The sequence below is a fragment of the Triticum urartu genome, chromosome 1A (assembly GCF_056163025.1).
Source record: "Triticum urartu cultivar PI428250 chromosome 1A, HENAU_Tu73, whole genome shotgun sequence".
Taxonomy (NCBI): Eukaryota; Viridiplantae; Streptophyta; class Magnoliopsida; order Poales; family Poaceae; genus Triticum; species Triticum urartu.
The window spans coordinates 493,468,555-493,487,429 of NC_141873.1; the positions used below are offsets into that span (position 1 = coordinate 493,468,555).

Genomic DNA, 18,875 nt, shown 5'->3' on the forward strand with positions numbered 1-18,875 from the left:
ATACTTAGTGTAAGTGGGTGTTTGGTTAGGGACGAATACAAACCGGGCTCCGAATCAGGCAGGATATACTAGCAATACTAGTACACTGTATAAACTAGGTCACAACGTCTATGTGGTTCTTACTTTTTACTAGTACAGTACAGTATACCGTTGTTTCGCTCTTATACTACACTATACCAAGGATAGGAGAGAGGAGGAAGAGGTTAGCGCTCAAATCACATGATGAACCTGCAAAGCCATAGTGGAAACTGCCAAACCCACAGAGCCCGAGCCTGCCACCGACATTGTACGTAAACATATGCATGGCACTAGATTCCAAGAACCCGGCCTCTGGCCCCTTCTCTCAATCATGTGGCGTTGTCTGTCGGGTGGGGCCTCGGCTTTCAGAGGTGCGCTGGGCCCCACCGTCAGGGTCTGGGCCTCATAGCAGCACCCGACTTTCCGATTATAAGTTGGGCGTAAGCACGCGGGCGTAGGAGATGAACGGCGTGCATGACACGTCCCTCTCACGAGAGCGCGCTGTTCAAACGGTGGATCTCATCATTTACATTAGCGGCGGCCGGCATGCAGCTTTATATTATCACGGAATCGGTCTAAAAATAATCCATCGACCTGCAGCCGTCAGTGTTAACCGGCCCGTAACACGTCGCGTTCACATCACAGCCAGAAGTAGAACCACTGTTTTACTACGCCGGGCAAGGCAGGAATCTCACGGAGGAGTGAGTTCAGATTGACAGATCACTGTGAAGTGCTTAGGCCTCTAAAGGAATTTCATAGAAATTCTAGAGGATAGGATTCTTATAGAATTTTTTCCTTTAAAACCTTTTGGTTCATAAGAATGGATTTCTATTCCTACATAGGATTGGTTTTTATCCTCCACATTTCGTAGAAAAATAAAAAAGAGCCTAGACTCAATGAAAAAATTTCTTTGATGTCAACCAAATGATATCTTGTTTTCTATTCCTATTCATAGGATTTGAGATATATGCCATCTCATTTTTTACAAGATTCCTATTCCTACGATAATTCTATTCTATCCTATGAACCAAAAAAGGCCTAAACGGCCTATCCTATCCTATGAACCAAAAGAGGCCTAAACGGCGGATCTTCCTCCCGTGGGCGTGGGCCCTACCTGCATGTCGTACTCCGGCGTACACAACCGTAGCAGTGGCCGGCCGGCCCGGTGCCCCCACCGGCCCCATCCAACGATCTTTTCATCCCCGGCTCACCGGCGCAATTACTCGCGCACTACCACCGGCATCTGCTAATCACGCCTCCCCGTGCCGCGCTAAAAAGGCTTTATCCCATAGGCGCTACCGGACACAGCGAGCCAAAGGAAACACTGCCACAAAACCCGCGGCCGCGGGGTTCACGGGCGGGCACCCCCACGCCCTCATTCACACCAGAGTCTCCGCTCCACTCCACTCCCGCTGGGCTACCGTCTCACTCTCACCCACGGCCGTCTACCGCCGGGGCCATGGCGGAAGTAGCGGCGCACGCGCTGGCGGCAATGCGGGGGTGCGGCGAGGTGGACACGTCGTCCCAGTTCGAGTCCGTGCGCCAGGCCGTCGACCGCTTCGGCGGCGGCGCCGTCTCCCCGTGGCGCCAGCCGCCGTCGCCGCCGCCGCCGCCGCCGCCGCTCCAGCTCCGGCCGGAGGTCAGTCTCGCCCACCCACCCTCCCACCTCCCCGCCCGCATCTATTATCCCGCCTTTCTCTTTCGCGCAGGTGGTGGCGACGCTCTGCTGGTGGCCGTCACATCTGCTTTCCCTCTCAAAGCGCTTTCTCATTTCTGCGTTTTATAACCCTCGCTTTCCTCGCGTTCCCCGGGCCATCTGCTTCGAAATCTCGCCGCCGCAAATCGCAATCTCAAACATACCCGGTCTCCTCTTCGGTTGAGTGATTCGAGCGAGCGGCGGTTGTTGCGGGAGACCGTGACATGACGCCGTGGGGGCTCCGGGGATCCATTTCATAATGGCGTTTAGCACCAGCAGGTAGCCTGGCCGGCCCGACACTGCAAATTTTGCATCTAGTACTAAAGCTCGACTATTGGATCTTGAGGCTGATTGGTTACGGGCATCCGGTGGAATAGGTTGTCACTTTCCCTGTTGCGAAGTAAAATTACATTAATCCTGGAAGAAATTGAGGGATAGCTGAGCGGTGAGTAGCATTTCATGGTTGGTATGCTGCGGAGGAACTGCAAGATCATGCCAGTGATGCTAGCCTAGTGGTGTAATTGCTTGGGCATCACGAGGAGGATGCGTTGTGCACTGTAAGTATACATTAACAGAGCAAGTGAAGTACTACATTACTCTGCTAGTGTGTGTCCTTGACAGTCCTTCTATGTACATTTGTACGTGTTGGGCACTGATATTTCCCCAAAAATACCATGTATGGTGGATTGTATAGTGAGGACGCTTTGGTATGAAATTTGGCGACATTGTTTTTGGCTCGAAGTCTCGAACACTGTTCTCACAGCTAGTAAATGCTCCCTCCGTTCACAAATATAAGATGTTCTAACTTTTTTTGTGAATGGGATGTATATAGACATGTTTTAGTGTGTATGTTCACTCATTTCAGTCTGTATGTAGTCCATATTGAAATGTTCAAAACATCTTATACTCCCTCCGTATCAAAATATAAGACGTTCTTTGGTACAGAGGTAGTATTTGTGAATGGAGTAAACTAGTCACAAATACTAGCTTTGCAGCGGCTCATCCTGCCTTTTTGCTGCTTGATTGGTTATTGACTTCCTCACCATTTTAGAAAGAAGGCTCTTGAACTGCATATACACATCACGTGTTCTTTTATTTGATAACCAGGTCATATTTTGTTGAAGATATTGTTCATGTTCCTTATTCCATTGTCGATTTCAGCTTAGGAGTTGAAGTCATGTTCCTGCTATAAATCTTTATTGTCGAATAAATAAATTGATTTTGTTTTCTATGGTGCCATTTCTTCCAGGAGGTAGAACTCATGAAAGTTGAGGAACAAACCGTGAAGGTCGAGATGGGGCTCTTTGTTAAGGAAAGCGAAACATTCAAGGTGCTGAAAGAGTTGGAGTCAACAAAGCAGGTTATTGATGACTTGAAGTTGCAGATAGAGAAGGCAACATCAGAGTGTGGAAATGCAGCAACAGATCATGCTGATACCATGAAGATACATCCACCTCCTGATATAGAACGGAAAGTGGACGACCATGCCGAGCCACTGATCCAGAGCATAAATGCCATACAGTCTCCACTAGCCACACTGATGAAGCTGAATCAGGCAAAAGCATTCCTGAACATGGACACTGTCAAGATGTTCAAGTGCCAGATAGAGGAGGAGAAAGCATCCCTCGAGAGAACCCGTGAGAGGGTGCAGTTGAATATAGAGAAAGCTTCAGCATTGGAAGCAGAGTTGAGCAAAACTGCCGCGCAGCTACAAGCAGCAAAAGACCCGAAACCTGTGCTGGAACCTTATGACATATGGCTGCAGATGAAGCAGTTGAATGCCGAAAAAGACAAGCACAGGAAGATGGTCGAGGACTCGAAGCTCGAGATTGGTGAATTGACTTCCACAATTGAGCACACAAGATCTAAGGCGAAGACTCTTCAGTTCAGGATCGTCATGGCCGATAAATTGAAGGAAGCCTCAAGGCGGGGAGAAGCTTTCGCCCTCGCGGCGATGGGAAAAAGAAGCAACGTGGAGGACCCGGAGAGCGCTACATCCGACGTCACACTTTCTGTTGAAGAACACTCCAAGCTCCTGCGCGAGGCGGAAGAATCAGAGGTTGCCTCTAGGAACAGAATAGACGCGGCAATGCAGGAGCTGGATCAGGCAAACCAGGGCAAGGTAGAACTTCTGGAAAGAGTGGACGAGGCAATGGCCGCCGTCGAGTCCAGCAGGAAGGTTCTGGAGGAGGCCCTGAAGAGGGAGGAGTCCGCAAACAAAGCTAAGCTCGCAGCCGAAGATGCTCTCCGGAGGCTGCGGTCCGACCAAATAATTCTGAACTGGCGACCGACCGGTAACAGTAACAGCAGAAATAATTCTGTGAAGTTCAAGACCTCGGCAACGCCAGCAACACCCCGAAAGGTGGGCACGGGGATCTACGACGTGAACGGCCTGAGCCTGGTGGCCACCACGCCGAAGAGCACCAAGGCCATGTCCATCGGGCAGATCCTGAGCATGAAGCTCGACTGTGAGTTTGAGACTGCCACTGGGAAGACTACTGGTAAGACGGCGAGTTCAGCGAAGAAGAAGAAGGTGTCTCTGGGGCAGATGCTCAGCCAGAAGTACGAGATGTACTCGCCGATGAGGATAGATCATGATGGTGCGTCCCGCAAGCAGTTCCAGCCCAGGCGGCGCAGGCTGGGGTTCGTGGTGTACGCGCTGCTCCTGGCCAGGCAGAAGCACAGGAAGAGGCAGCAAGCCCGGGCATCCTCCTGCACCAAGGTCGTGTAGCATAGTGTAGTTAGTATCTTTCCAGACCGTAGTACTTTACTAAGCTGTGTTTTTACAACCGGAATAAATGGTGCTCCTGGTTCAGCCCACAATTTACAACCGGAGTACTAGTAGTAGTACATGTGTAATTAGTTGGTATATGCTATATGATCAAGGTGGATGTTTAGCAGCTGTTCCTGGTTCCCAAAATTTTGGTGTGATAACCTGTAAATTTTCTCTACCGGGACTCACTGAGGGCATTTGGCATTTCTAACCGATCCCAATAACCGGTTAGAGGAGTAAAACCCGGTTAGTACAGAATAAATTATCCTCAGCCACACCGCCGCCGCCCCTATATTTACTCCACCGTCGATGGCCGAGTAAAAAAAAAAATCCACTTCGCCTCCTCTTCCTCTTCTCCTCCCCATCCCCCGCCGCTGGCGACTCCTCCCAACCCCCGGGTCTTACTCCTCCCAACCCCCGGGTCTTTCTCCATCGCCAGCGCCCCTCACCGTCGATCCACAGCGTGGATCCGTGCCGCCACGCTCGTGGTTCGTCTTCAAGCGGCGCGTCCTCAAGCAGCCGTCGCCCCTTTGATGCGGCCACCGCCCGCCGCATCGCCGACTTCCCCGAGCTCCTTCCGCCGCGGGAACCGTAGAGGAAATACCTCGGTGTCTGCCAGCGAGCGTGGGGGACTTGGGTTGCGGAGATCACCGACTGCGAGACCCACACCAAAAAGTGGACCGGGTCATTCTACACGGCGGAGCTCGTCGCGCTCGATACGACCGGTGGCAAGTTCGGCTCCATGGCGCGGCGGCGCGGCTCGACTTCCCGTTTGGGACGGTGCCGGTCCACCTCGTCTCGTCGGCGTCGGGTGTGGTGACCTCGGCGATGGCTCGGGAGGACCAGGAGGCGAGAAAGAACGTCGCGTCAGAGGCCGCCGATGAGGAATACATGGCAGACCTTCGCTGCTAGTACCCCGAGCTCGTGGAGGCGGAGTGGGCCATCTTCGCGGAGCAGGTTGTCAACGGCGAGGTCATCGTCATATCTGACGACGAGGAGCAAGGCAGCGGCGACGACGATGGCACGGAGAAGGAGTTCGACGCCTAGGAGTGGCGGCGCATCTTCCCCGACTTCGGCGACGACAACATTGGCCTGAACCCAATGGGCGGTGGCATGTCGAGGCAAGACTGGCCTCTACAATGGCAAGGATGATGATGATGAGTAGTCTAGATTAGGGTTTAGTGTAGTTTAAGTTTGAATTTATGTTTGAAGTTCGGTTGTCAAGACAATGTGTTCGACTAGGTTAAACTTATGTTTAAATTTATTCAAATTTCGGTCAAAACTAGGTTGAACTATGCATATTTGATTTTTACTCTGTTATATAGAGGATCGGTTAGGTCCGGCTAAATCTTACTGTTAAGAGTTTCCTCGGCCGGATCCTCGGTAGGATCAGTTAGAAATGGCCAGTACTTACCCAGGTTTATTTGTGGTTTGAAGCGTGGATGCGCCGCCGTGTTGCGTCCTCTTCCCTGCGTCGGTGGCGAGCCCTGGATCCCTCGCCGGTAATGGCCGTGGCGGCCTCGTTCCGAGTCGACGCCCTGGCCTCGCCTCTCCGGTACGTCGCTCAATCCTGGGAGTCTCGCAATACAACTCGCTCAATCCCGGCGCCGGCGTTGACAAATCTGGCCGGTTGGAGCTTGGCAGAGTTGGGGGGGATCGCCACTCTTCCAGGCCGTGGTGTTCTGGGCCGAATGTGGCAAACGGCTGTCGATGGGTCGCACCCGCAGCAAAATAGCAGCGGCCCAGATCCACGTGGCCCAAGTCCTGGCGAGCGAGAGAGGATCCGCCCAGTAGGGCAGTTACATTTCCGGCCCATGAATCGATCCGTGGGGCCCACACGTGGTCCAGTCGGTGGCCGCTGCAGAGCGCGCGAAAACGCACCCTTCCCGCCAACATCTCCCGCCTCCTCCCGCCTAAAACGCGCCCCCCTTTCGTCCCCAAATCCAAACCCACCCCCAGACCCCGCCGCCACATTCCCCACTCGCATCTCTCCCCCTCTCCCTCCCGCTCCCCCCTCCCACCCCCGAAGCACCGGCGGCGGCGGCGGCGGCGGCAGCCATGGACGTCAACGAGGAGGCCATGGCGGCCAACAAGCGCGCTTTCCTCGACTTCCTCGACCAAGACGTAAGCGCGCATCTCCCCTCCGCCCCTTGCCCCCTCCTCCCCCGGCCGCTCGCCCGGCTCCTGTATGACGTTTTGTCTCTCCGTCGCCTCCGCAGGTCGGGAAGGGAGTGTACATGCAGGCCGTGCGCGACATGGTGCAGAGCAAGCGCCACCGGCTCACCATCGGCATGGACGACCTCCGCAACCACAACCTCGACCTCGCCCGCAGGTCAGTCCTCTCCGCCTCCCTTTCTCCCCTATCACGCACCGCCGATTTGCCTGGTCGATTCGGTGGTTACCCCCTTTTGTTGCATCTGTAGGGTGATACGGAGCCCCGGGGAGTTCATGCAGCCGGCGTCGGACGCCGTGACGGAGGTGGCCAGGAACCTGGATCCCAAGTTCCTCAAGGAAGGGGAGCGCGTGCTCGTGGGCTTCACCGGCCCGTTCGGCTTCCACAGGGTCACGCCCAGGGACCTCATGTCCTCCTTCATCGGCACCATGGTCTGCGTCGAGGGCATCGTCACCAAATGTAATTGAATCCCTTTCTCCCCACCATAATCTTGTTTTATGCCGTTCGGTTTATGTGATTCATGATGTTAATCTTGTATTAGTATTACACTGGCCAGAAGTTATCTGAAAAGTTCCCGTCGTATACTAGTATTTCTCTTTCTCGCGGAGAATAGATCTAGTGTTGAAATCGTGGAACAGCCAAATAAATCAAAAAGAGATAAACTGTCGCCAGTATTTGGTTTAAGGCAGTACGGATATACCACCAAAACGAGAATATTAATCCTTCTAAGACACTCACCTTTTGGCACTATCATAGTGTCAAAAAATGTCTTATATTTTGATACAGAGGGAGTAGTTTTGCACTTGTGGTGTTAGTGCAGCCAATTTAGCTCTTGATACTGTGTGTAGCTAACTAGGTATGTCCTTGTCCTGGGCCAGCATCTGCATAATTCATGAGCATTTTATTTTTATGAAGATGCCATAATTTTTTTAGTGCCTTTTACTCCCTGAGGCTAATGTTCTTTTAATGTCTAAAAAAATTTCAGGCTCACTGGTGAGGCCGAAGGTTGTTAAGAGTGTGCACTACTGCCCTGCCACTGCGGCTTTTATGTCTCGTGAATACAGGGACATTACATCTTTTGTAGGCTTACCTACTGGTTCAGTTTATCCAACAAGGGTATGCTTTTATGTTCTATTTCCATTTATTATGATTCAAGGAAGCCTCTTCCATGTTATGCTTGCAATGCTAAAATCTGAATTGCTTAGGATGAAAATGGCAATTTGTTGGTCACCGAGTATGGGATGTGTCAATACAAGGATCACCAGACATTGTCCATGCAAGAGGTTCCTGAAAATGCTGCCCCTGGACAGCTCCCAAGAACCGTGGATGTTATTGTAGAAGATGATCTTGTAGATTGTTGCAAGCCAGGTGACCGTGTCTCAATTGTTGGTCTATACAAGGCTCTTCCAGGGAAAAGCAAGGGCAGTGTTAGTGGTGTCTTCAGGTTAGTCTATCTACTGCCTTCACAGAAGTCAAATTTAAAATATCTAGTTGGTGTGATCTGATGTGGTTTTGTATTTCTATACCTACAGGACTGTCCTTATTGCTAATAATGTTTCACTTCTGAACAAAGAGGCAAATGCGCCTGTCTATACTCGGGAAGATCTGAAGCGAATGAAAGAAATATCAAGGAGAAATGATACATTTGACTTGCTGGGGAATTCACTTGCTCCATCAATTTATGGCCATATCTGGATAAAGAAGGCAGTTGTACTCTTAATGCTTGGTGGTGTTGAGAAGAATTTGAAAAATGGAACTCACTTGAGAGGGTTAGTGTTTATACACCAGATAATTGCTGCTGCTATATGTTTTCATTGGTTGTAATGCTCATCATGTATCTTTCATATGCAGAGATATTAACATGATGATGGTGGGAGATCCTTCTGTTGCCAAGTCCCAGCTTCTGAGAGCTGTTATGAACATAGCCCCATTGGCTATATCAACAACTGGAAGGGGTTCATCTGGTGTTGGTTTGACTGCTGCTGTCACTTCTGACCAAGAGACTGGTAAGTTGCTGCAGTTGTCCATACACTTGTGTTTGGTTTTTGTACAAGTGCTAACCAAATGCCTGTGTCCAGGGGAAAGAAGGCTTGAGGCTGGTGCCATGGTTCTTGCTGATCGTGGCGTTGTCTGCATTGATGAATTTGATAAGATGAATGATCAAGACCGAGTTGCTATACATGAAGTTATGGAACAGCAAACTGTGACCATTGCCAAGGCAGGAATACATGCATCGCTAAATGCAAGATGTAGTGTAATTGCTGCAGCAAATCCAATATATGGATCTGTAAGTTCTTGCAGTTTCTTTTCTGTGCTGTTAATGGCATTCTACTGGTAAAATTTATGTTTCTGATGATAATTTCTGGTGGCATAACAGTATGATCGTTCAATAACACCAACAAAGAACATTGGGCTTCCAGATTCACTGCTCTCTCGTTTTGATTTGCTTTTTATTGTTCTGGATCAAATGGATGCTGAGATTGATCGCCAGATTTCAGAACATGTTGCACGGATGCATAGATACTGTGCTGATGATGGAGGTAATTTTGTGGTTTACACGGCAATGAGATTTATTTCAGGGGATTCCATTTCTTTCCAAATGCTTAATTGAATAAAATAAACTGTTAACTGCAGGAGCAAGGTCTTTTGATAAAGCAGGATATGCTGAAGAAGAAGATGGTGATGCCAATGCAGCCATATTTGTTAAATATGATAGAATGCTCCATGGGCAGGATAGAAGGCGGGGCAAGAAGGCCAAACAGGACAGGCTGACTATCAAATTCCTGAAGAAATATATACATTATGCGAAGAACCTTATTCAGCCTAGGCTCACTGATGAGGTAACTTTGCATATGAGATGAGATATTCTTCTAGTCTATCAGCTCCATTTGTTTTACTAATGTGTATAACTAGTAGTAGTACCCACTGCCTCCATCATTGAGTACAATCTCTGATTACAATTATGCTGTGTAGAATACTACTTTCTGTTTTTGGCATTGTCGGTAGCCTTTAACATTGCATGTGAACAATTTTTTCATGTGTTAACATAATACACCCATCATTCCATAAGATAAGGAATGCAAGTTTATGGTATTTATGAAAGCGTAAGGATTTAGCATGTAAGAATGGGTATTGTTCTATTTATCCTGCAAAACACTTTGAGTGTCGGTTTTTCACTTATTTCTTAAGCATTTTATAAGTTAAATTTTAGTCAATGTCCTGCATTGGAAACTGTTAAGTCAACTGTGCCTTATATTTTGAAATCTGGAGAGTCGCCTGCCATAGGATATAAGGAAAACAATAATGTGTGTAGAAAAATGATTCATTAGCTATAGAATCTAAACGTTTTGTGCTCTTCCAGGCATCTGACCACATTGCAACTACATATGCTGAGCTCAGAGATGGTAGTGCAAATGCAAAGGTGAGCATGGGTCCTTTCTTGTTTATGGTATGTGTTTATAGTTGTCAGTGCCTCATACTTATGTTTTTATAGGCTGGTGGAGGTACCCTTCCAATTACTGCGAGGACACTGGAAACAATAATTCGTCTATCTACTGCCCATGCAAAGATGAAACTGAGACATGAGGTATTTTGCTCCATACAGATCCAATTACCAAAGCAAGTTACCTGCAACAACTATCTAGACAAGCAAGTGCTTGTGATGCTTGTTTATAAAATTATGCTACCGTTCTATTTTTGGAAATAGCTTCATTCATTATTTTGAAGGATAGCAGGCACAGGATATTTTTCCTTGAAAAAGTATAATGACATCACATGTATCTTGTTGCAGGTTCTTAAAACTGATGTCGAGGCTGCACTGCAAGTTCTGAATTTTGCAATATTCCATAAGGAATTGACTGACATGGAAGACCGTGAGCAGAGGGAGACTGAAAAACAACAAACTGAACAAGATGCAGGTGCAGGTGGTGATAATGTAGATGGGCCTGGAGGTGCAAGCGGTGGCAATGCAGACGTGCATGGAAGGTGAGTTTACAGCTTTATGCAGTGTCAAGTGTTCTACTCCCTCCATCCCAAAATAAGTGTCTCAACTTTAGTACAAAAGTTGAGACTTATTAATTAAGAACTAAGTCATCCTTTTTAACATTGAAATGGCCCCTCTTGGTTGGTCTTTCCCAGAAAATAGCCTGTCTCTATTTAACTGTTGTCCTGAGAATGAGTTATTTTGTTAGAGAATTTAACTCCATCCATCCCCTTTATGTTAAATGGAGATAAGAAATGCTGCCTATTAGGATTTTTTTTCGTTGACATGCAATCCAATCAGAACATAGAAGATAGAACATGAACTCCACTTTACAGAGCTATAGTTTTCACTGAAGTACTCTACTTTTTGATAAAGAGAGCTTTATTGAATACTCAGAAGCAGTAAACAATCATGGCTAACCATTGTCTTCACACAAATTGGTATGCCAAAACACTGCACTTCCCACATATAACACATTTAGCTAGGCGTGCAAGCTCATGAAAACAATTTACTGTTTTGCTGCAAATTGAAAAGATCACAAATAATTGTTTGCAATCTTAAATACTATATCCTCATGTGTTTTTTCTGTACTCTTCCTCTTCCCAGCTCTGACGACCCAATGGATGTGGATGGAGGCTCAGGCAATGCATCAAATGATCAGGATGTTTCTTCACAGAGGTCACTGCTTTGCCTGAAATTTACAAAATTTGAACCTTGTTTGATTCTGTGGCTGAATTGTTTTGTTTCCCTTGTGAATTTGTAATGTGCAGAATGGAAGCATTTGAGGCGATTCTTGGACAGCATGTGCTGGCAAACCATGTTGATCAAATGTCCATTGATGAAGTTGAGCAAACAGTCAACAGAGATGCAGCTGTTGCTTACACTAGGGGCCAAGTAGAGTTCATCCTGGAGGTATGGTTTCATTCAGGGTTTTCTTCAGTGAGATACCTATACACTTTGCTTCTTTAGATCTGGTATATTAAAATTCATTTCTCTGCGTTTTTCAGAGGATGCAAGATGCAAACAGGATAATGATAAGGGATGGCGTTGTTCGCATCATCTAATCACAACATGGATTGGCGTTGGACAAGCTGATTGTGGCATGCGTTGTCCTGATCTGTTCTCCGCCTTCTCTGAATTCCTGGAGAGGCTTTGCTGAAACTCTGCATGTGTGGCCGAGCTGTCTGTTGATGTACTTTGTATCTTGATTTTTATCAGTGAGGTTTAAATTGATGGCACTATTTATTCATGTAATGTACTGTCTGACCTAGTGCTATTTAGTCTCTGATTATGTCTGGTCTGCATGGTTAAATGCATTTGAACTAGTTGCACTGGGCATATATGACAGCCATTGTCACAAGAAATGGCTTGATCTGTTGGTGCCCAAATTTGCCCTACCAATAGTGCTATAATACTTTGGCTTTCGCTTGCTTGTTTGCCAAAATCTTGTTGCCTGTGTAATCTTGCCAGCGCCTCACAATCCTTGCACAGATCTTGCCATTTTATTACTGAAAAAGGCTTTCCTTGAATTTGAAAAGGAGGGCCAAGTGGATATTAAAATTTCTATGGTTTTTTTTGAAAGTGACACTAAAGGAAAAAATTCTACATTTTTCTCTTCTCCATTTCTTTGAATGAAATACATGAATAGTAGCATCATATGAAACTTTACAATTCTTGTCCTGGTACAAACGCATGCACCCACAACACACATAGGCAACACAATCCCTAGCACTGCAAGAGCGGCCGGGGTGACAGCCTTGAACATGCCATCGCGAACAATTGAAGCCGCATATGATACGAGGGAAAAGGACCTGCCTTTTTCGCACCCCCCGGTGTCGAGACCCAATAGGCCGGCTGAAACTGGCCTCCATCGACCCGTCCTGCGGCACCGGGCGCGAAATGAGCATGGTCTTGCTGTCGGGTGCGAGATGAGCTCGGTCCTGCTACCAGACACGAGGCAAGGTCAGTCCTGCTGCTAGATGCGAGACGAGTGATGGACCGCAGCCGGGAGATGGCCGACCCTTCGACGAAAGTAGCGCACAGGCGATGAGGAAAAGGGTCGAAGGCCGACATGAACCGCCGCGCCTACAAACGAGCCGATGCTGGAAGAAGCCAACCGCCGCCACAGCTGATCTGCCACCACCACAGCACCAATGCCTCCACGCCCTGGCTAGATCCGTTCGGAGCAACGCCACTCTGCACCGGAGCAGCGAGAACACCAGCAGCATCACCACCACCACATCAGGGCCGCCGGCCAGCCCTGCCATCGCCTACCATCACCATCCACTGGATTTGGGCAGGGATGCCCAAGATCCGTTGCCCCCGCCAACCACCACCATCCAGGACAGAGCAGGAGGCCAGATCCGCCGCCAGCCGACCCCTAGGTACTGGAGCCCCTAGACGCGCTGGAGGGAGGGAAGGAGGCGGCGCCGGCAGCCACAGGATGCCGGTAGGAGGGAGAGGGCCGGAGCAGGGCCGACCCGACGCCACCAAGAAAAGGGGGCGATGCCACCAGCTACGCACGGGAGGGAGCCGCCCCGCCGCCGCCAACGCCACGCGGCCTTAGGCCGGCGACGCCCCCGGCGCGGTGAGGGAGGGGGGCGGAGAGGCAACGCTAGGGTTTCCTCCTGGGGACGCCCTCGGGAGCGCCTCGGGAAGGGAGGGGGAAGCGTTTTCTTCCTCGTCTTTTTTGTTTCGGGTTCTTCCCTTTCAACAAGCCTTCTTGCCATTTTATTTCCTCTAGCCAATTTTGTTTGGCTGGTTAATGGTTCATGAAAAATGGTAGGGCATGAGTCAAAGGCCAACATCTTACTGTTTCCTCCTGGTTGCCACAGAGCATGCTAACAAACGCTGATAGTTTCTTAAGTATCAGTTCACAAATCGCAACAGTCATATATTATCAGAAGGAGATGTATTTCTCAAATAATAAAACAACCCAATAGGAGAATCCTACAGAACTTAAATGCAACCATCATTATACCCCAAAATTACAATTCACTGTTTTCTGCAGCGATAACAATCTGAAGAGGCACCATTTCTGTATATTCAAAAACAATTTTACAGAAATGGGGAAAAGCCGAGCCTTCATTTCCAACAATGGTAGACATCTACGTGAGAACTGCAAGCACATTTACTAATCTAATAGGCAAATATGGTTCTGGGTCTCACCATGAAATATGTGTGTGTTCGATAGTGATTTCAGTTAGATTATTGTGGCGGTGGGGCATTTGCAGCTAAATGTTCTAACCGCTGTGGTGGGAGCGGCGGCGGCCACTGTCGATCCTGAGGTTGCTGTGCCTGCTGCGGTGGTGGCCACTGTGGATCCTGAGGTAGCTGTGCCTGCTGCTGAACATCGCCATGCCATGACCAAACAATGTCCTTGAGTGACGGCCTAATGTCTTCTTTCAACAGTTTCTGGTACTCCATAGTGTCACCATTGGTCTTCTTCAACTCGACTAAGAGAAAAGACGACGCGAGCTCATAGATTTCTGCTTCAAACTCAAGAGTACCCTTCTTTCCTTCCCTCGGCGCGGCCAATTTCATCGCTCCATTGTCTTTCTTTGTAACTTTAAGCTTCATGCGTCGGGCAAGTTCCTCCAGCTTCACAAATACAGCTGCTGGCGGCTCATTGGAAGCAAATCGTGCCTCCCTTTGGCTATATCTTTCATCGAACAAACCAGATAGATCGAACCCAGGAGTGAGGGAAATGATATTAAATGCATTCATGCTTGCCGGTCCATCAGAACTCTTGCGACATGGAAGGCCAGACGCAGCAGCTTCGCTCGCATAAGTCTTGTCTTTTCTCAGTGGTGTTCTCTCAACCGGCTTCCTATACCAAGGACTTCTCTTTATCCTTGCGATGGACATTCTAGTATTAGGATCTGGATCAAGGATCCCACTAAGGAGCTCCTTCAGCTCAGTGGAAAAATAACGAGGGCATCTGTATTCAGCCTTAGCAATCTTTCTATACAACTCCATAAGGTTTCTTTCATGGAAAGGAAGATAACCGGCAACAAGAACAAACAGAATCACTCCACAAGACCATACATCTGCCTTTGCACCGTTGTAGCCTTTCCTGCTGAGCACTTCCGGAGCAACATAAGCCGGAGTTCCACATGCGGTGTGGAGCAGACCATCTCGCCACTTTGACTTGGTTAGCGCACTTAAACCAAAATCAGAGACCCTAAGGGTCCCATACTCATCCACTAGTAGATTTTCAGGCTTCAAGTCACGATGGTAAACACCTCTACTGTGGCAATAATCTATAGCAGAGATCAACTGGTGAAAATATGTCCTTGCCCCCTCCTCACTAAGCTTCCCCTTGGCTAATTTGTTGAAAAGCTCACCGCCTTTAGCGTACTCCAGAACGAAGTAAATCTTGCTCCTGGTAGCCATTACCTCAAAAAGCTGCAGAACATTCGGATGCCTTACAATTCTCATTATCGAGATCTCCCTCTTTATCTGATCCACCAGGCCAACCTTCAAGATCTTGTCCTTATCGAGTATTTTTATGGCAACAGACTGACCATTTGCTAGATTGCGAGCATAGTATACCTTTGCAAAGGTGCCTTGTCCTAATTGCCTCCCGATTTCATAACGCTGGGTCAAAACACTCCTCTCTTCCATTATATAAGCACAAAGCCTGAATCTTTATGATGGTCTATCTACAGACTGGTTCAGACTTCAGAGAGGAATGTTAGAGAAGACCGAGTCCTTCTCTCCATCAGGCTTCGGAAATCGGAACACAGAGGAGTGGAATGAAACCAGTCTGCAACCCACCACTCTCATCAGAACCGAGCAAATGAACCTGGGACGACGCAGTGGTGACTTTGTCACTAGACAATTGCCTCTTCCAACACGAGCTCAAGTGAATCACTCACCAGCCTGACAAATTCTACCTGCGAAAAATAATAAACTAGATTAGAATACACGTGCAAGTGTATGACACATACATCAGGGAATGAAGGTGGCATTTTTACAGCATCTATTTATTTGTGATGAATCGAACATCCAACCCACATTTCCATAAGAACAACGCAGAAATATATTATCTAGGGATCCCATATGTCTACCAGGGCAAATTCTGAGATCTGAAATGGTAAAATTGGGACATTAAACAGCATGACCAATATTCCACAAAACTGGGTGTCCTCTGCAAGATTTACTACAAGTGTAATAATTCCAACATTGTGCAATCGGATTACCGAACAGGAGCGTTAAACTCCTAGAATTGAGGCGACAAACTAAAGAAAGCAAAATTGCTCGCAGATTCCAATCAGATCGAGCGAAACCAAGAACCGCACCCCAATTCAGGGGCCAGGCTATTAACCTCACCTGATCTGAAGACGAATGGAATTCCCAAGTCCCACAAACGGATGGATTCGATTGGATTATACCGCGACGCAGACGGAGGTTGGCACCTTCGGGACATTCGTGATTCCTATTGCGGCATTGCACGGCAGCTCGCTGGCGGCGAGGAGGCTGGCTGGGCTTCTCCGGCTCCCTTCCTCCTACGTGTGGTGGAGCGGTCGACACGGTGCGTTAGGCAGGCGGTGGGCGGCGATGTGGGGACCGAAGTTATTTTTTCCTGTTTTTGCCCTTGGTTCTTGCGAGTTTCTGTGGGACGGACGGTCAGCGGGCTCACCTGCACTGGCCAAACGGCGATAACATTATCTATTTTTTTAGGGAATAACATTACTTTTTTTTTTCTTGCGGGCATAACATTACCTATTATGTCGTTATAAAGAACATCTAATAATACAGTGTTTTTTAAAATATACTTCCTCCGTTCCTAAATACTTGTCTTTTTAGACATTTCAAATGACTACTACATACGGATGTATGTAGACATATTTTAGAGTGTAGATTCACTCATTTTGCTCCGTATGTAGTCACTTGTTGAAATGCCTAGAAAGACAAGTATTTAGGAACGGAGGGAGTATATACTACTCCTACTTTTGTACACTGATACCTGGATTATATTTTTATGCAAGAATAACAAAGATCAAGGATTCCACAGCAAATCTGACGCCAAATTTTTAACCATGACAAACAGAATATTTTTTATGGCAAATTATGTTCTCCGAGGATGGAAAATTTAGTTGGCAAGTATAGCAAGCCCGTCACAGTTCATTTTTGTCTGAAAATTGCCGTGCTTTCAAACTAAATTTGTCATAATCACCCAAATATACATTGCCATAAAAAATGTTAGATTTGCCATGCCTAAAAATTTGACGTCAAGATTTTTAGTATTTCCGAAGATCATATATTAAAGTTGACCAACCCTTACAACTCCATTTGTACAAAATTAACAAATTACACACCGGCCATTGGGGAAACTCCTCTCCAACTCGCTATGGGCGCATCATGAGGGAAGCTCGATGCCACCTCCGAACCATTGAAACACTGTCAGAGCCAAGGAAACTTTGTTGATGCAGTGACCGAGAAGTCCAGTTATAGTTAGAAGATACCGACGACAACGGTCTGGAAAATAGATTGTCACCTTGAAGAAGGCGACAACGAAGGGGATGGGATGAGCAACCTAGATACAACCAGATAAACCTAGGGTGACATAACCTCACAAGCCTTCCCGTGGATGCCGAAACTGGTCTAAAGTCGTAAGTCACGACAGGAACTAGAGTACGAGATACGAAGCGACGGTATCTACTCCGTCTAAATACACCTTCGACGATCACCTGCATAACAATAGAAACAACTAGATCCAGCACTCCAGAAGAGATTTCCCGACCTCCTCTACGGCGCTGATGAGCTGGCAAAAAGCCATTGAAACCTTACTTATTAAAACAAAGGAGTAGTATTCAAGCAAGCATATCAGATTTCATACATATCATGCATTGCCACCTTTTTTAGAAAAGTGGGAAAGACCCTCAGCCTCGTAATCGAGTAGTATCAAGTTGCCGCCTAGGATCACTCGTGAAGAGGTTGCGTAAAATCAACAAAAACATCGACAATATTCGTTTTAGAATAGCTTTATAACTCAAAACTAATGGCTTGTTTCCCGCAAAAAATCTAATGGGCCCTTTAATTCAAAGGAATTTTGGAGGAATATAATCTGTAGGATTTTTCCCTAAATTGTTTGTTTGATTCATATGATTGAATCATGTGAGCATTTTTCCTAATTAAGGATTCTTTTGCACTACATTTCATAGTAAATTTAGAATCCACTCCAACCTTTTGGAAATAATTCTTCATTTTTTCTATGATACAATAAAATATATGAGAATCTTGCAGGATTCAAACGGCATTACATTATAATCCTATGTTTTTCCATCCGCCAAAAAATCCTATATTTTTCTATTCATATGTTTTTAGAATCCCGCGAATCAAAGAAACCATTTTAGTAGAGCTCATTCGGCCAGCTAGTCTAGAATTATTCTCATGATATGTAAACGGAAGTGTTATTTGCTTATTCTGGGAAACTAAGGTCTCCTTTGGTTCATAGGATATGAATATTGTAGGAATAGAAACTTCATAGGAAGTGAGATGACATGCATCTCAATTCCTATAAACACGTCTGAAACACGTCTCCAACAGATCAATAATTTATGAAGTATTCATGCTATATTTAAATAAGTTCAAAATAGTTTTGTTGCACCTTTATATTATTTTTATGGACTAACATATTAATCCAGTGCTCAGTACCGATTGTTGCTTTCTGCTTATTTTTGGTTTTTACAGAAAAACCATACCTTCATGGTAGATAGGCCATTTTGTGAAGGTTTTTTTCAAACTTGTTTTACTACAAGTCTATGATTTTTCCCAGTGACTAGTTCACACAAAAGGGCTCCATGCACAAGGATTTCATTTTTTGAGGCTTTTTCATTTTCTTTGATTTTTTCAAAATGTGGTCAAACTTGCAAGGTTGACGAATCCTAGCAGATGATTGGGAATTTCAATTTTGGTAGTGCCCAGTGCCTACACCACCAATTCACAAGCTAAACATGATTTTTTTTTCATTTTTCAGGACTGAGATACATGACACTTGTAATTCAAATCTGACCAATTTCTGATAAATCTCTAGAAATTCAGTAAATGGATGAAAGATAGAAATAAAATTAGATAATTCATGAAACTTGGGCAGTGTGCATCCAATGTGGTCTAGTTTGGATGAAAAATGGCTAGACCCAATTTCATAACTTATTTCTGGCACTTACTTCACAGAAAAAACACTTGAAAATGGAAAAATAAGTTTCTCTTCCAAAAAAAATATAAT

General features: G+C 46.6%; 3 protein-coding genes across 5 annotated transcripts; 2 read left to right on the forward strand and 1 right to left on the reverse strand.

The window, feature by feature from the left end:
- Nucleotides 1-1,307: 1,307 nt before the first annotated feature.
- LOC125521484 (WEB family protein At2g38370-like) lies at nucleotides 1,308-4,616 on the forward strand. Of its 2 annotated transcripts, XM_087526523.1 has the most exons (3): nucleotides 1,697-1,993; nucleotides 2,092-2,271; nucleotides 2,964-4,616. In XM_087526523.1, the coding sequence occupies exon 3, from the start codon at nucleotides 2,976-2,978 to the stop codon at nucleotides 4,443-4,445; it is 1,470 nt and encodes a 489-aa protein (XP_087382649.1). In that variant the 5' UTR covers nucleotides 1,697-1,993; nucleotides 2,092-2,271; nucleotides 2,964-2,975; the 3' UTR covers nucleotides 4,446-4,616. The 2 variants fall into 2 exon arrangements, with proteins under 2 accessions (XP_048542493.2, XP_087382649.1); XM_048686536.2 differs by lacking the exons at nucleotides 1,697-1,993; nucleotides 2,092-2,271 and adding an exon at nucleotides 1,308-1,657.
- A 1,814-nt stretch (nucleotides 4,617-6,430) lies between these two features.
- Nucleotides 6,431-11,933, forward strand: MCM3 (Minichromosome maintenance (MCM2/3/5) family protein). The gene is made up of 16 exons (XM_048688274.2): nucleotides 6,431-6,611; nucleotides 6,707-6,819; nucleotides 6,911-7,119; nucleotides 7,646-7,776; nucleotides 7,866-8,104; nucleotides 8,193-8,429; nucleotides 8,512-8,666; nucleotides 8,739-8,947; nucleotides 9,038-9,200; nucleotides 9,295-9,500; nucleotides 10,022-10,081; nucleotides 10,154-10,246; nucleotides 10,451-10,644; nucleotides 11,249-11,320; nucleotides 11,413-11,554; nucleotides 11,650-11,933. The coding sequence occupies exons 1-16, from the start codon at nucleotides 6,546-6,548 to the stop codon at nucleotides 11,704-11,706; spliced, it is 2,346 nt and encodes a 781-aa protein (XP_048544231.2). The 5' UTR covers nucleotides 6,431-6,545; the 3' UTR covers nucleotides 11,707-11,933.
- A 1,605-nt stretch (nucleotides 11,934-13,538) lies between these two features.
- Nucleotides 13,539-16,281, reverse strand: LOC125521500 (CBL-interacting protein kinase 28-like). 2 transcript variants are annotated; one of them, XM_048686561.2, is made up of 3 exons: nucleotides 15,715-15,967; nucleotides 15,516-15,540; nucleotides 13,539-15,267 (listed from the first exon to the last, which is right to left on the reverse strand). In XM_048686561.2, exons 1-3 carry the CDS (start codon nucleotides 15,763-15,765, stop codon nucleotides 13,850-13,852), a joined length of 1,494 nt encoding a protein of 497 aa, XP_048542518.2. In that variant the 5' UTR covers nucleotides 15,766-15,967; the 3' UTR covers nucleotides 13,539-13,849. The 2 variants fall into 2 exon arrangements, with proteins under 2 accessions (XP_048542518.2, XP_048542512.2); XM_048686555.2 differs by lacking the exon at nucleotides 15,715-15,967 and adding an exon at nucleotides 15,977-16,281 and having other exon boundaries at nucleotides 13,539-15,540.
- Nucleotides 16,282-18,875: the final 2,594 nt, after the last annotated feature.